The sequence below is a fragment of the Calliopsis andreniformis genome, chromosome 2, assembly GCF_051401765.1.
Source record: "Calliopsis andreniformis isolate RMS-2024a chromosome 2, iyCalAndr_principal, whole genome shotgun sequence".
In the NCBI taxonomy this organism is placed as follows: domain Eukaryota; kingdom Metazoa; phylum Arthropoda; class Insecta; order Hymenoptera; family Andrenidae; genus Calliopsis; species Calliopsis andreniformis.
In genome coordinates this window covers 16,107,875-16,122,694 of record NC_135063.1, presented here as the reverse complement: position 1 = coordinate 16,122,694, position 14,820 = coordinate 16,107,875, and the positions used below count along the sequence as shown (strand labels likewise).

Here is a 14,820-nt window from a genome sequence, read left to right as displayed (position 1 = left end):
TAATCAATTTCGGCATTAGATTATATAACATTAATTTGAAATTTTATTTATTTTAGCTGAGTGAGTGGTACATAAATATTTTATTTAGCTATTCATAAAGTATTAGAATTCATAATCCTATATAACAAGGATAATCTAGATTACACAAATGTAACATATACACTATTACATGTATATTTGTTTAAAACATTATGATTAAAAAGATAAAAATTATACATAGAAGAAGATGCCAGAACAAAGTTACGTAAAATGCAGAATGGTTAACATATAAGAATACTTTCCTTTCAAATGCTTTTAATTAAATTCTAATGCACATGATTAATCAATAGTTTTGTCTATGTACAGAATTACATATCCCTCGTGACGTAACCGAGAACTTGTGTACATTGCGTTTAGACAAGTAATAAAGTATAAACGCGCCGAGTAATGACATATTCGTAATATATATGTATGTATATTATGCTCTTACTTTAACTTCATCGTTTACTCTGTATCTCGTTATAAAACAAAGAGACGTCCGTAGACGTAAAATACTCGTTACTGGCTTGGCGTTACTGTAGACGTAGGGATTGTAGTAACACCAGTCAACTGATTTGGTTGAAGAACAGACGCATAGAAGGATGTATTCTGTGGCAAAGTTGCACTGACGGTGATAGGTGGCATACCAGGCAGCGAAATCGGGGTCGTCACTACATGAGATTGAGGCACATTATACGGTATTCCAGTCGACGGTACACCTTGCATAGTTGTAAAGTCTTTCGCCGGGGAAACAGTACCAGCTGCTTCGTTTACAATCGTGGCGTTGGTGGGAAAAGTTGGTAAAGGCAGGGTGGTGGGCATACCGGGTATACTCGGCATTTCATTTTGATGAGACGAAGTATTACCTAAACATAAGAATGAAAACAATATTTCTTCTGTATGCTTCAAGAAAATTTTGTTGCGTTAACTTAGTTAGAGAGACCAAAAATAAGAGCTACAGCCTTTGTTTAGTTTGATTGGGATAACTGGAAGATAATTTAGAAAGGCTTACCACACGGAACAGTCGTGCTCTGAGTAGGCACGACGTGAGGCACAGAATTAGTGGTAGTAGATCCGCCAACAGTAGCAGGATTTAATTGGGGTACACTATATGTCTGTACACTTGGTGTATACACCGTTTGCGCAGTTGTTGCGATTTCAAGCTCAGATTTCGTGGTGCTTTCTTGCGACGTAATATAATTAGGTGGAATAGAAAAACCTGGGGGTATGCTAGTTACTATGTTACTTCCTCCAGTGTGAGTAGTACTCGTTGTTGTTACCTGACTTGGAGCCATAGACTTGATATTACTCTAAAACAAACGGAAATGACATTATGAAATGAATATTCCTTTCTGCATAATATAATGTTTGGAATACAATTATATACCATGTATGAATTATTGGATTTATGTTCCTGCACGTTTCTAATAGGTATTCTATGAAGATATCCGTATCCAATTCCACAACCCAAGCTACAAAGACATTAAGAATGATATTTAAAGATATATAGTTGCCAATGTAACTAATGAAAGTACAAAATCTGTATGTTTATAAAGAACTGAAGTAAATACCTTCCTTCTCCACCCCAAGAATGATTGGGTGTAATTATAACTTCTCTACAAGAATCATCTTCTGTATTGTATACATATAATTTCAGTGCACGAGACTCATGTGCCTCTATTAAAGTAAATAAATCCTCAGTTTCATGTAAAACAGAATCAGCACTAATGATATAATCTGTAAATGGTCGTAATCCTGCTTTTTCAGCAGGAGAAGATGGATGTACTTCCTGTTCAACAAAATTGACAAGAATTCCTTTAATGGTATTATTTTTTAGTAAATACACTGTTTCAAATTTTTTAGTGAATCGGGAGATAATTCATATATAACTTTATTTTATTACATTATATACTTACAAGAACGTGCCAAACATTCTCATTGGAACCTTCAAAAGAACAAAACCTTACACTAATTCCAAGAAGACCCTGTCCACCCCATGTAAGACTAGGTACTATAACAGTTTGCCTTACAGATTGTGATTTACTGCTATATACTGTTAGTGTTAATTTTTTATCTATACCACTTTTAAGAAGTTCTTTTAGTGTATCATTATCCTGGTCCTAAAAAAAGAAATCTTTTACTAGGGATTTGTTTCTTTCATTGAAGACATAAATAAGAAATTATACCAAGCGAGTATTTCCAATTGCTACAATGAAGTCAAAGACTGCTTCCAGACCTGCTTTCTGTCCAGGAGAACCATCCTGTACCTATTAGAATGATGAAAATGAAATCAAGTTTAATAAATACATTGTAAATAAATAGCCACACCAATGTTGGAATAGGTCAAAGTTCACATTTTAAGTTAAGGTACATAAATTATTCTAGACTTCTAGAAATCTCTGTCAATTTACATTATGAAGTAGTTTTGTTTTTTAAGTTATAGGACAATTTGTTTCATTGTAAAGAACGTTCCTAATTTTCTAAGATCATTTTGACAAGTCCTTACTCTCAGTACATGGTAACCTTCTGTACCACCTCCTGGTATTTCGATACTGTGGGAAGATCCCATTTTTGACAAGAAAGTATTTTAAGTCACTTGGTCTAGAGAAATAAAAAACATCAAAATATCTATTATTCAAGAATTGATAACTGAAATAGAAAAATATGTAACAAAGTTTATGGAAACTCGTTGGTGACGTAGCCTATCATATGCAGCAATTGAGATATATATACGACTCATTCAGTGTTACCAATCTTTTTTTGTAAAAACAAAATATCCACACCTTAATCCCTTGATATAATCTAATTCTACTTTAATATACTCGTTACATTTTATCATGCAACTGAATATTCCATAATCTTACTTTAAAATCATGTAAAGATATTTAAACATTCTATATGTTACTCTACCTTCTTTTTTAAATATTGAAAATGCATCATAACTTTCAGAGTCTGCAGTCTGAGATGTGAGATCCCTACGCATGCGTTTTATGTTTGAATCAGTTCAAAAACGAACTGTTGATAAAAGGACTCTTTTACTGGCTATCACGATAATTTTGAAAGTCATATTGATCGTATAAAAGAAGTAGCAAATAGCATTTTTTATTAAAGACAATGGACTCAGATATAGAACAAATTCACAATGTTCTACTCGAAGCCAATCTCCCATCAAGTATAGATGATTTGAAAAATCCTACAGAAGAATTTGTTGTCAACCTCATTACCACATTTTTAAGAAGATTTTATATTGATGTTAGCGCAATTGACAAAGTGGGTACTATAAATTGACATTATTTATAATATTGTTTAGAGTACTTTCATTCTTTTTAGTAATAATAATCTTCATTTTATTAAATTACTTTAATTATTTCTTTAGCCAACAATGGAACAGCAGAATGTAATGTTACATTGCGAAGAAACTGATATAATTGGGCTTATAAATTTGCATATTGCTATGGTACAGATATGTGATCGAATATACATCAAAGACCTATGTATTACTGACATTATTAGTCCAGGTTTGTTTTAAAAAATGTATTTAATTTTTAAGATTATGAAAGTGATAAATATGATCCCATTGTCTAGGTTTAAAAAGAATACGTAAACAAGCAAAATTTCTTGCAAATTTTATATTGTATGCAACTAATAAAGAGTCAGATATACAAGACAAAATCAATGAAATTCAAAATAAAGCAAAAATGTTGCAAGACATGTTAGAAAAGAAGAATGAATTGTTAAAATCTAGGAATGATAGGGCACTGCACACAGCAAAGCAATTGTCATTGAAGGATAAGGTATTTCATCTAATAAGCTTTATTCTTTCTTTATTTTGAATGTGTATCTGTATTATTTGTTTTTAGTATATTGCTGAGATTAAAAATGTACAATCAAAACTTGAGAAAAATAAGAAGCAAGAAATTGAATTAACAACAAAATTGACTACAGCAGAGAGGAAAAAACAAGATGCATTGGAGCTTTGTAGATCTTATAAGGCACAGGCTAGGACAGTAAGTTAACAAATGAAAAATAAAGTTGAAAATATATATACAATTTAACTTAAATGTGGTTGCAGTTAAGCAAAACCATATCTGAATTACAATCAAAGATTGTGAAGTCTCCTGAACGATACAAAAACCGTTTAAATGAATTAGAAAAGCAGCAAGATTCCAAAGTTGAAGAGCGGACAAAAATGGAAGTGGAAGTTCAAGATAAGAAACATTCAATTGAGCAAAAAGAGAGTATTTTAAATTTCATTAAAAAGCAGTTAGAGAAATTTGGTGAAGTACGAGATATAAATGAGAAATTGAAGTGGGTATATAGCTATTTTTTAATATATATCTAATTAAATTAAGATCTTGCTTTATCACAATTTGTATATCTGTTTTTAGAAAGATAAATGAACAGGAAGATACTATATCTAAACAAGTTAAAATACTTAGAGGAGATGTTAAGGAATTTGAAATAAAATTAAAAACTCAAAAAAATGAAAAACAGGAGAAGGAAATAGATGCACTTCAAGCACAATGTGAAGAACGCCTTTCTCCCTTACGTAGTTTAAGTTCCCAGTTACTAAGGTACTTTAAATTACAATAAATGTAATCATATTTTCAATTACACTTTCAAAAGTTCGTTATTATTTACAGTGAGAAAAAGTTATGCAAAGAAAAGTTAGAAGAAATGCTACTTCAATATAACACGGACAGTTCAAAGTTGAGGAAAACACAAAGTGCTATAAAAAAACTAGAAGAAGAAACGGCAGTAATTATTAAGAATTATCAAGAGCTCTATGATAAGGAGATCTTAAATGTAAGTTTACTTTCAAGAGTGAAACACATACACATGTTTATTTATTTTTTTTAGCTTATACATTTTTTATATTAATAGGAGAAGGCTTTGAGGAAAACATGGACATATGAGTAAGATACAGTGAGATAAAATACTATATATATTTTTTTTTTTTGATAAAACCAGTAACAAAATGTAGTGTAAATATGTAATAAATAAGGTTCAAATAGCATTTGTTTTTCACAAATTGTTTAATTACATATATTAACAATATTTTTACAGAATCAATAATATATGTACATACATATTTAACTGCATCTACTCGCTTAATAGTATTTTTATTGTGTCATTTAGTAACTGTGAAACAGTAATACTTGGAATGATAATAAATACGCAAGATGACAATAATATATGTATATTTTTTATACAAGAAGTAATATAAGTACTTCACTTTCGTTATTAGCATATTTATTATCTTACCATTAGCGTTTGCAATGATCTTTCAATTTAATTTATAAGGATATTTATTAACAAATGCATAGCATTTAGCGCAACTAAATCTAGGCAAAATTGCTACAGAAACAAAAACATTAATTTTTTCTATGTACAGAGATAACACAGAATTCAAAGTACAAAATATTGTAATCACAAGGTTCTATTGTTCGTTGAAAATCTCGATTCTTGATTTAGTGTTTAATGAATTATTAATAACTAAGTGGTAACGTTAAAATAAAAAATTGCTGGTACAAACAGGTGATACATTTTGTGCTGTGGATTGAAATATTATTTCAATTTTGCAATAATTTAATAAAATTTTGCCAATATCTTAAAATGTCGTTTTCATTTTTTACTGAATCATATAGTCAAGATAAAAAAATATATGAGTAAAGTTAAGCAAGTCTCCTGTGCAATAGTTCATATATTATATACATATTGACAGCTTCAACAATGTAACAAGCATTAACAGCATGATTACAAACTAAAACAATGTACAATATTTATACTGGCATATACATGGATTGTTACGATTATATATAATCTGCATTATTCCATATTCTATGAATAACACTAATATCTTTCTCGTGAAATCGCATTGTACATATATTTTCTGTATGCAAAGATAATACTAATACACAAAAGAGCTAAGTGCACAAAAAAATTTGTCACATATTTATACAGTAGAGGGCAATTCTTTGCCAAACAATGAATAGCTCGAAAATGTACATCAAATATTACATTTCTTACATATTTACCAATTCCCCTTTCTTCTGCGTTTTGTACAAGTACGCCTCGATAAATACAATGAACATTTTAACTTATCTTTACAATACTACTCTTATTTTTTTTCTGTGCTGTTCTATGTTACTTCTTACAATTTGCATTACTCCTTATTCATTTCGTTTAAATGTTATAGCTTCTCGCAAATTCGTATGCGTGCGTCCAGGTGTATACGTCGAATACAATATAGTATACATTCAACTAAATTTGTAAACTTAAGTCGTCGGTATAATCCATTTGATTAAATTACACTATATGGCAGTGATACAGAAAACTAAATTGTTTTTCTCTTTTTTTTATGTTAATCAATTAATCTATTAACTTTTCAGTTTTGTATCTCTGAAGATTATTAACAATGAATTATCGATATAGGATTTCCAAATGACATAAAAAACTATTTGTTTCAAATTTGCCATTGTTCTACAAAGTATACTAGATATAGTTATTAGAAAGAGTTTACCTAGTTTTGTTTAAGTCTTACTCATGATAAGGGACTTTCTCATAGATTACTTTTAATGTGGATGTTTTGCACAGTATAGATTAATTTAACAATAAAAAAGGAATAAAAACAAAATGCTGTAATTTTTATAAAAAGTATATATCATCCATAGTTTCAGGAGTTAAATAATTACTTTAAACGCACGTCTGTGTGAAGTTATTGTATAGCTTTTGTTATTTTGATATTAACACGTGTATAACGTTTCATTGAACACTCTGATTAGTTAAGAAAATCATAACTTTTACCTTTATATTAGACTAATTAATAACGTGATGCAATTGTACAGTCTTTTCAAGTAAATACCAATTCCAAGTTTTCATCTTACCATTTATTGTGTGTTTTAAAATACTTTTTGTGTTAATCAAAGTCCACTAACTTCTCTCGATATTTGAGTAATGTTAAACTAAATTTTTCTTAAAGAAAATATTTGCTATCACAGCATGTATTCACGAATTCAAATACTGTATGAATTAAGATTAATTTTCTGGGAAATTTTGTTCAGCTTCACTTCAAGTGCAATTCAGTATAATTTACATGATTATGTTAATGGAATACCAATGAAAATCATGCAGAGTAAATAAATTTATGAATTAAAAGACCTTAGGTCTATGGTTATAATAGTTATGGCAAAGTATTAATACAAATCATTAAAAATCTGCTACTACACAGACATGACATTAGTTAAAAGATTTTTTCATTTAGAAATTTATACAAAAACACATTTTCATCTAAACATAACAGGCAATTCTAAGCATAAAGACACATTGTAGAAAATAGAATTGTTAGGAAAATCGCAAGATTTCTTTAAGTTTATTTTTATGCTGTTGAAACAGTCAAGTCAGTCACAGCATTCTAATCGCACTCGAAATTTTGACGATGAAATAATAAACCATATTTTTTAGGAAAATAGGAAACACCTTTGATTCATTTTTTTCCATAAAATATGGAATTAAATCATTGGCCCTCATATAAATATAATTGCCTTCTTCTCACTTGCAGTATAGTATTTTATATCTTGCAAATAAAAAAATTCTAACACAAGCACAATACAACTGTACGTTTTAAATATGAAATACAATACTATTTAATTTGATAATAAGTATAATTTAGGGAATAATATAAATAAGTACATTCTCTATAATTTGAAAATATTGATGTCTACAATGAAACAGTGAAATGTTAGATCAATTATCATTTCTGTTTCTTTTTATCAAGAAAAGTATCTACCATGTTTTTTCTAAGAAGCATAATCAAATACATTGTGAATGTACATTAAGAAAAATGTTTAGTATACATAGATTTACCCCCATTTAAACAAAACGCGTATTATTAATTTATTGTTCCCTTCCCCATTATGTTTTTCTCTTAATCGTTTAAACTAATTACAGAGATCAGTATAGTAATGAGCCATTTCTGGAATAACTCTGTGTACAATATTCTTTACTTAAAGTCACATTACTTGGATTGTAAGAATAGTAAAGACTATGTACGAGAGATGCAAAAAGAAAACATCGTGGTTACTTGGTTCACAAAGTGAATCCTTTACTCCTGCTGAATCTTCAGATACTTGAGGCGATTTTGAAAAAAACAAGAATGAAAGTACGAGGGAAACAGCGGAGTTTTGCTCACCTTTTGTGAGTCGTATAGCTCACTACTGATTTATTGTTTTCACTTTATATAAATCTAATTCAAACCGTGCTGACTTGAATAGACGAAGTCAGTGGTTCCGTTTCGTTATGTGTTCTTAAATTAATAGGAGTTTCAATATTAGTATTATCTATATCGCCTCCCAACGCAAGACATTCTCCATCAATTAATGAAACGTTAGTGTCTACTGCAATTGGATTATTTTCTACATTACTGTTCCGTTTCCTGATCGAACACCCATTAATATTTCCATCAATTTCTGTCGATTCACTATGTAACATCGAGGAACTACCTTTAATCATCTCCTTTGAAGTTGTCTGAAATCCGAGCTTCTTTTCTTTGTCAGATATATTAATATGAGCACTCTTCGTTACCTTAACGTCCTTCTCCCGAGGCTTTTTCCCAAGTACTGGGAAATTCGTGAGCTTTGATACAGTCTTTTGTTCCTTCGATTGTCAAATGGAGGTAACTCTGTTTGGTTCTGCAGATTCTTCCTCTGTGATCGATACAAGATTACCCTTACCTTCTCCTACTCCAGAATCTTCTTTCGTTACTTGAATGGGTATATCATCTAAACAAAAAAAAAAGAACATTATACAGGATTACATTATTTCCCTGTATCGACAAAAGTATGTTAAAAGTATATATCAAAACACTGTGGAACTGAAGCAAATATAAGGATTTAGGCATTTTGTGTAAAGCGAAAAATAGCATAAACTTCACAATACTAAGCTTTCTGAATTTAAAGTAAACATGATTATATTCTATTTTGATAATGATATGTACACACATTTGTTTCATACGTATAATATAAGAAAGGCAATTGTTTTGTACACAATTCGTAAACAGACGAAAGATGATCGGACAAGAAAAAACAGGCGCAATAGGTAGATCGTACACTGTGATAATATAATTATGTCTATTCATGTCTTAACGTAAAAATTGAAACGATTTAAGCTAAGGATAATAGGAAAGGAAACGTGAAGGAATTAGGATGAACCTGCACTAGAATAAATTCAATATCTTCAGTGCTAACAAACGTGCCAAAACTGCATGCAGTTTCCCATCATGTGCACTTGAATATACAAAATATGTTAGGCTTGACTTTTCTCTTCTCTAAGAATGATGGTACCTCTGAAACGAATTCATGAATAAATGCATAAATTGCTGCTAATTAAAACTGCTTAACGTTACATAGTGTAACAGCTAATCTGCCGCGTGATTGCTGAAGAAAGTTTATATAAAGTAAAATTTAGTGATCCTAAGGTGCTGAAACTGAACCACCAGTACCATGTATTCGTTGACAGCGCAGCAGTCGTACGAAAATTCACTGATTTATTGTCTTCCAAATATAAATTTTCCATCGATTTATGGATCATTTCTCCTAGAACTTGCTCTTCCAATACGCTATATAAATGTGAACCAGAGTTCATCTTGTTCTCTTCGTAAGCTTTTAAATCAGCGTTTTCTCTGTGCTCTTTTCTCACTTTAGTTTTCGAATTGTGATCCTCATAGTTCTCAGATCGATTTCTTTTCGAATGCTCTTTGTTCTTTTTGGGAGAGGACTTGTTTGGTAAACTCTGAACACTGCACGCGCTCCCCCGTCTAGCGTTCTCCAACGAGGAGGAAGAACTGACTTTTCTCACTCCGGCATCTTCCTCGTTTGAAATCGGAAGTGAGTGCTTCCAATGCCAAGGGAACCGCCTCGTACTGCTGGATACTGCCGGTTGCTGTTGCTTTTCAAGTTGAGTGGCGCTCAGTTCAGCCGCAAATAACTTCTCATCCAGATCGTCTAATGACACATGTTTGCAACCAATGCATATTTGCTGAATCCAGGTACTTTGTTAAATGTGTGCTCGAATATGAGTTTCATGCGTTCAAGATATATCTCTTAGATAGAAGAATAATTTTCATAGAAAAGAAACAATTTTCACTAACGCGAATCTAGGACAAGATAATCCCTAATAACGATTACATTAATTCCTAGACATAAACTAAAATATATGTACAAGGACAAATTCACATGCGAAATGTTTCCTATAATAGACATACATTATATTCATGCATCTTCGATTCTGTATACGTTATTGTACACATGATATATTCATCTTAAATTTCTATTTAAACAAGATTTCCCAATATGAAATTTTTAATCGTTATTCAAGTATTATTTTAGTGCATTCTATCTGGGCAATTGCTGTACAACACTCGACAACATGCTGGATAGTCATAAATAATTTAACAAAAAAACCAGACTTTATACTGTGCATATTAATAGGAAGTTATTTATAATTCTTAGACACATACCTGGTAATTTTTTAGCGCGGAACGAAGCATTCGTAATCATGGATTTAGATATCGTCGCAGTTGCAGTTGCTGGCGATAACGCAACACTAACGCCAATTGGTCCATCACTAGGTTGACCTAAAACAAATGAAATATTTTTTTATAATTAGTCTTCTGAAAAAGAGATGGCTGTATTCGGATCTAAACTTCACATACCCGATGGTCCGGTGCTGGCAGAATTACGTATAGCATTCGTGACTAGCATAACGTCTGGATATGTCTCATAACATGCTCGATTATGAATATCTTCTACTGCCTGATTTCCTAAATACCAACAGTCATTATACCTGTTAACAAATATTATTTCTCACTTTCTTCAGAAATCGAATGTGTTGTTAATAAAAGAGTAGTATGTATCACGCACATAGCAAAATAAACAGCGTGTAAAAATTCTAGGAGAAATTGACTGGACACGGGTATACGAGGTAGAAGCCTTGGGACGAAACTAGACTCGCTTCCGTAAGAAGATCGTTGATGATGTCCCGGTTTCATAAACCCTTGGGTAACGAGCCTATAATAAATCAACAAATGAACCGATATTCTGATAGAACATGAGGAAATCGTAAAAGTTTTCTTACTTGGTAGCGACTTTACACAATTGTTCTAAAGCAAATTTGCTCATATAACCGAGCTGTTGATTGTAAATGAACAGAAGAGCAGTCATAACTTTCAATCTGTTCTGAGCATTTAATGTTTCCACTTGCTGCAACGGTCCCCAGCTAACTAGTTTTGTATTGCATTCTTCAAATCTACGTACTGCACTCTCTGTCAGAGAAGCAGGTGCTAAACTTGCAGGCTGTAAACAATACATAAATAATTAATTGTAAAACTATTACAATGAAGTGATATGTAAATATCTATGTATAATAAAGTGTATACCTCATGAAATATAGAATACATGGCAAGTGATGGTAATCTGAAGGAAATGACCTTCTGCTGTCCAGATTTATCCATTATTTCCAGATTGTACAATCCAATCAGTAGTGTTTCTACAGATCGACAATTCTATAAAAAGTATAAATTACAAATTAAATAGACTGATTTTTTATGCATTTAAAAAGCAAGATAAAAATTATAGTTTATTTTACTATGAAAATAGTAATTCTTCAGTAATATTATAAATCATTTGCTATTTATACTCTTACTCTAGAATCAAATGAATGATACAATTGTTGTTTTATGCAGTTCTACTTAATCTGTGTTATGTAACAGTGGTTTTTATACACTTCTAACATTATGGCCTCATAAAGCTTTATTAACAAGGTCTATGTGCAATCATGCTCCACCTATAATTACATATTCTTACCTTAATATCACCATGAGCTGCAGAATTCAAGTAAATGTATATCAGTGTTGGTAAGAACTGTAAGGTAAACCTCTGTAATTCTGTTTCCCGGGAACGACAGAAATTATACAACTGGTCACATACTGTGTCCACTAACTGTAATCAATAAAGAAATTATTAATGAAACAACATGAAATGTAATTCAGAAATACATAGTTCTACTTTTAACCCTTAGCATACCAAGCAATTTTGAATTTTCAAATGTACAACTGCAAATCCTGAGTCTATTAAACTTTCAAATTTTCAAATTTTCAAATTTTCAAACTTTCAAACTTTCAAACTTTCAAACTTTCAAACATTCAAACTTTCAAACTTTCAAATTTTCAAACTTTTAAATTTAAAATTTAAAAATCTTTCTCCAAGCTCATCAAGGTGATTTTACCTTGGTATGATAATGATTAACAAATTATTAATTTGTTCTTATGTACCACAACATACTACCTGGCTATATTTACTACGCTCTTCCAGGAGCACATACAAGGCTCTAACAATTTCGTTGTCTTGCAGCAAAGTGGTGGCAAAAGTATGCAGTTTGGACGGTGAGACATCCGCACAGTCTGTCAGCCATTCGTTTATTAAACTCTCCGTCATTTTTACTTTCGTCTCGCCTGTGTCAATAAATCAGGATCTTGTTGATCAAGAATCTCGGCATCCAAAGCAAAGTGTTTAACGCTTTAATAATCATTCCAACTTCAAAGGTCGTTCACCACCGACAAGCGATTCCTGGAAATCATGCTGCGACCGTGCGATTCTTATGTTCAAATCAATAAGAATATTATCGAACTGATAATAAGAAATTGGTACGAGTTCAAGTATCAAACGGTTTACGATCGGCAACTGTGATAACATAAAACGTTAACATCGCTTAATGTCGCTGTCATCCGTGATTTCAGTGTCTTAAATTTGAATCTCTCGTTTCGGATAATGCTCACTGTCTTCTCAACCAACGAAAATCAAAACAGCTTAAACTTATTCGGATTCATACTGTAACACCTCTTAATTACCTCCATGCCTTCCTCGAATAACACTCGATTCTCACTCGCGAGTCTGACACTTGTAACTACTATGATTGAATAGCTACACATAGATGCGCGCCTATGTAGATATGAAACAGAGTTCGGCATTATTCGAATCGTGTCGACTGGTGTCGACCAGTGTCGACTAAACGTTTATCTGAAATAATAACCGAATAAATTCTTAGAAGCATAAATTCCTGTTCAACTGAGTCATTTATTCGTACTGTTATCTGATTCAATTTTTGTCCGACATTGAAGTGTAGCTAACGATAGAGAAAATTTGAAGTTGCAAATTAATTTGTATTGCACACGAAAGCTGTTTTCGAAGAATGTAAACTACAGGATGATTTATCTTCCTTTTATAAGAAGCTTATATCACTGGTTTTGGAACGCCTTATATAAAACTCGAGTCGTAAAACTTAAGGAGAGTTTAAATAGCTTAAATAGATTCCATTTATAACAAGATTACAACTTAATTTTAAAATAGGTAAAGGATTAACCATGTATTTCTTTAAAATAGCTGTTTTTTAATATTATTTCTTTTAGTATTTAAGGATATTTGATATGTGTTATCACTTGCATTAGAATGTTACCTAAAGTAAGGTAAAGTCGCATTTTCAATTGATATATCTGATATTTCGTTGCTTCGTTTCCTTATTCCTTCGATCATTTCGAAAGTGGATATGGCGATACACGTGGGACTGCTTAGAATGTTTTCTGAGAAAATTTTATGGGACATGAAGAAGCTAACAGAAAAAACTTAAGTAGTTTGGAAGAAATACCATAGCGTGGAAGCTGAACCATGTGACACGTTTTACTAGTCGCTTTTTAAATGACTTGTGATTCCTATGTGTAAGTACAAAATGATACAAAGTTACTCTAACTTCTCAGTACCATTTTATACATGTTCTTTATGAAGTTTTTAATCCAAAAAAATCCTTAATAATGAAGCATAATATTTGTTTAAACCAGTTGTCTTTGATTGATATGTTTTTCCACTTAAGATTCACGTGCATATTTTTTAACAGTTTAGCTTACAAGTATTGTTGTAGCAATAGTAACAAAGTGTTATTTATTTATAGGTAGGCGGCTGTGAACTCAACGTTTCGGGATTAATTAAGAGGTCTGAAGTAGTATGTACGAAATATATTATTTATATTTTAGAAGATAATTAGAGCTTAATAAAATATATGATGAAATGTTAACCACTTTCATGATAATTATGATTATTTAATACATGCACTACCAACTGAAGAATTTTCTAAATAATTTATATTTGTGATTGCCATAAATGGAAATCTAATTGAGTTTTTTCTTGCAGATATTAGAAGAGTACTTGAAACTACAGAAAAGTGTAATATATGGTTAGTATACACATATGCATAAATCATTGTAATGTTTACACTATTTAATTGTGATGATACCTCAACCACACATTATGAATTAGTGATTATTTTTTACATGCACTACCAACTGAATTTAAAACATACAGTAAAAATTCATTACAACTTTAGTACGTGTATTTTATCATATTACTATTATATTTTAGGTGATGAAGATTCAACAAGATGGTATTAAGTTTGTACTTCTTCAAAATTAAACATATTACAATAATAACTAAATTGTAACAAATACATATATACACGAAATTATAAAGTAAAATTATATATAATTATGTGTAATTAGAATAATAAAGTCTATAAATTTGTATAAGTTCTTTTTCATTTGTTTTGTATCCACAGTGATAGATATTTTTACATATATCATTTTACATGTTATTAAAAATAGCTATATCATAGATGTATTTAGCATCTTAATTTGTTTTACTTTAGTACTCAAAAGTATTTGTCTTCATTTGAATGCATAGCTTTCTTTTCTTCCAGAAA

The 14,820-nt window shown here is 30.9% G+C and overlaps 3 protein-coding genes, 1 long non-coding RNA gene and 1 other non-coding gene across 6 annotated transcripts; 3 read left to right on the top strand and 2 right to left on the bottom strand.

Moving 5' to 3' along the window:
• Nucleotides 1–59: 59 nt before the first annotated feature.
• On the bottom strand, nt 60–2,714 carry Grasp65 (Golgi reassembly-stacking protein 2). Of its 2 annotated transcripts, none has more exons than XM_076392101.1 (7): nt 2,525–2,714; nt 2,205–2,285; nt 1,935–2,138; nt 1,590–1,807; nt 1,406–1,490; nt 1,031–1,328; nt 60–884 (listed from the first exon to the last, which is right to left on the bottom strand). In XM_076392101.1, the coding sequence occupies exons 1-7, from the start codon at nt 2,585–2,587 to the stop codon at nt 538–540; spliced, it is 1,296 nt and encodes a 431-aa protein (XP_076248216.1). In that variant the 5' UTR covers nt 2,588–2,714; the 3' UTR covers nt 60–537. The 2 variants fall into 2 exon arrangements, with proteins under 2 accessions (XP_076248216.1, XP_076248217.1); XM_076392102.1 differs by having other exon boundaries at nt 2,255–2,285; nt 2,525–2,660.
• A 418-nt stretch (nt 2,715–3,132) lies between these two features.
• On the top strand, nt 3,133–5,009 carry LOC143188117 (uncharacterized). The gene is made up of 8 exons (XM_076392187.1): nt 3,133–3,288; nt 3,395–3,536; nt 3,604–3,812; nt 3,879–4,025; nt 4,091–4,326; nt 4,407–4,592; nt 4,662–4,824; nt 4,903–5,009. Exons 1-8 carry the CDS (start codon nt 3,133–3,135, stop codon nt 4,936–4,938), a joined length of 1,275 nt encoding a protein of 424 aa, XP_076248302.1. The 3' UTR covers nt 4,939–5,009.
• A 3,668-nt stretch (nt 5,010–8,677) lies between these two features.
• Hyccin (PI4KA lipid kinase complex subunit hyccin) lies at nt 8,678–12,521 on the bottom strand. Its single transcript, XM_076388670.1, has 9 exons — nt 12,360–12,521; nt 11,880–12,014; nt 11,453–11,578; nt 11,152–11,369; nt 10,938–11,084; nt 10,730–10,860; nt 10,535–10,651; nt 9,518–10,019; nt 8,678–8,798 (listed from the first exon to the last, which is right to left on the bottom strand). Coding segments are annotated over exons 1-9 (1,527 nt in total). The 5' UTR covers nt 12,510–12,521; the 3' UTR covers nt 8,678–8,797.
• A 1,056-nt stretch (nt 12,522–13,577) lies between these two features.
• Nucleotides 13,578–14,787, top strand: LOC143188182 (uncharacterized). Its single transcript, XR_013003499.1, has 4 exons — nt 13,578–13,786; nt 14,017–14,067; nt 14,256–14,298; nt 14,484–14,787. It is a non-coding gene; the product is annotated as an uncharacterized LOC143188182 (long non-coding RNA).
• On the top strand, nt 14,342–14,417 carry LOC143188562 (small nucleolar RNA Z195/SNORD33/SNORD32 family). Its single transcript, XR_013003544.1, has one exon. It is a non-coding gene; the product is annotated as a small nucleolar RNA Z195/SNORD33/SNORD32 family (small nucleolar RNA).
• Nucleotides 14,788–14,820: the final 33 nt, after the last annotated feature.

Coding starts and splice junctions, on each gene's coding strand:
- Grasp65 (XM_076392101.1), bottom strand. CDS start 2,587: ATGGGATCTTCCCACAGTATCGAAATACCAGGAGGTGGTACAGAAGGT. Junction 2,286..2,524: donor AAGGTTACCATGTACTGAGA/GTAAGGACTTGT, acceptor TCATTCTAATAG/GTACAGGATGGTTCTCCTGG. Junction 885..1,030: donor GAGCACGACTGTTCCGTGTG/GTAAGCCTTTCT, acceptor TCTTATGTTTAG/GTAATACTTCGTCTCATCAA.
- LOC143188117 (XM_076392187.1), top strand. CDS start 3,133: ATGGACTCAGATATAGAACAAATTCACAATGTTCTACTCGAAGCCAAT. Junction 4,026..4,090: donor ATAAGGCACAGGCTAGGACA/GTAAGTTAACAA, acceptor ATGTGGTTGCAG/TTAAGCAAAACCATATCTGA. Junction 4,825..4,902: donor ATGATAAGGAGATCTTAAAT/GTAAGTTTACTT, acceptor TTATATTAATAG/GAGAAGGCTTTGAGGAAAAC.
- Hyccin (XM_076388670.1), bottom strand. CDS start 12,509: ATGACGGAGAGTTTAATAAACGAATGGCTGACAGACTGTGCGGATGTC. Junction 11,085..11,151: donor TTGTGTAAAGTCGCTACCAA/GTAAGAAAACTT, acceptor GATTTATTATAG/GCTCGTTACCCAAGGGTTTA. Junction 10,861..10,937: donor CACGCTGTTTATTTTGCTAT/GTGCGTGATACA, acceptor ATTTGTTAACAG/GTATAATGACTGTTGGTATT.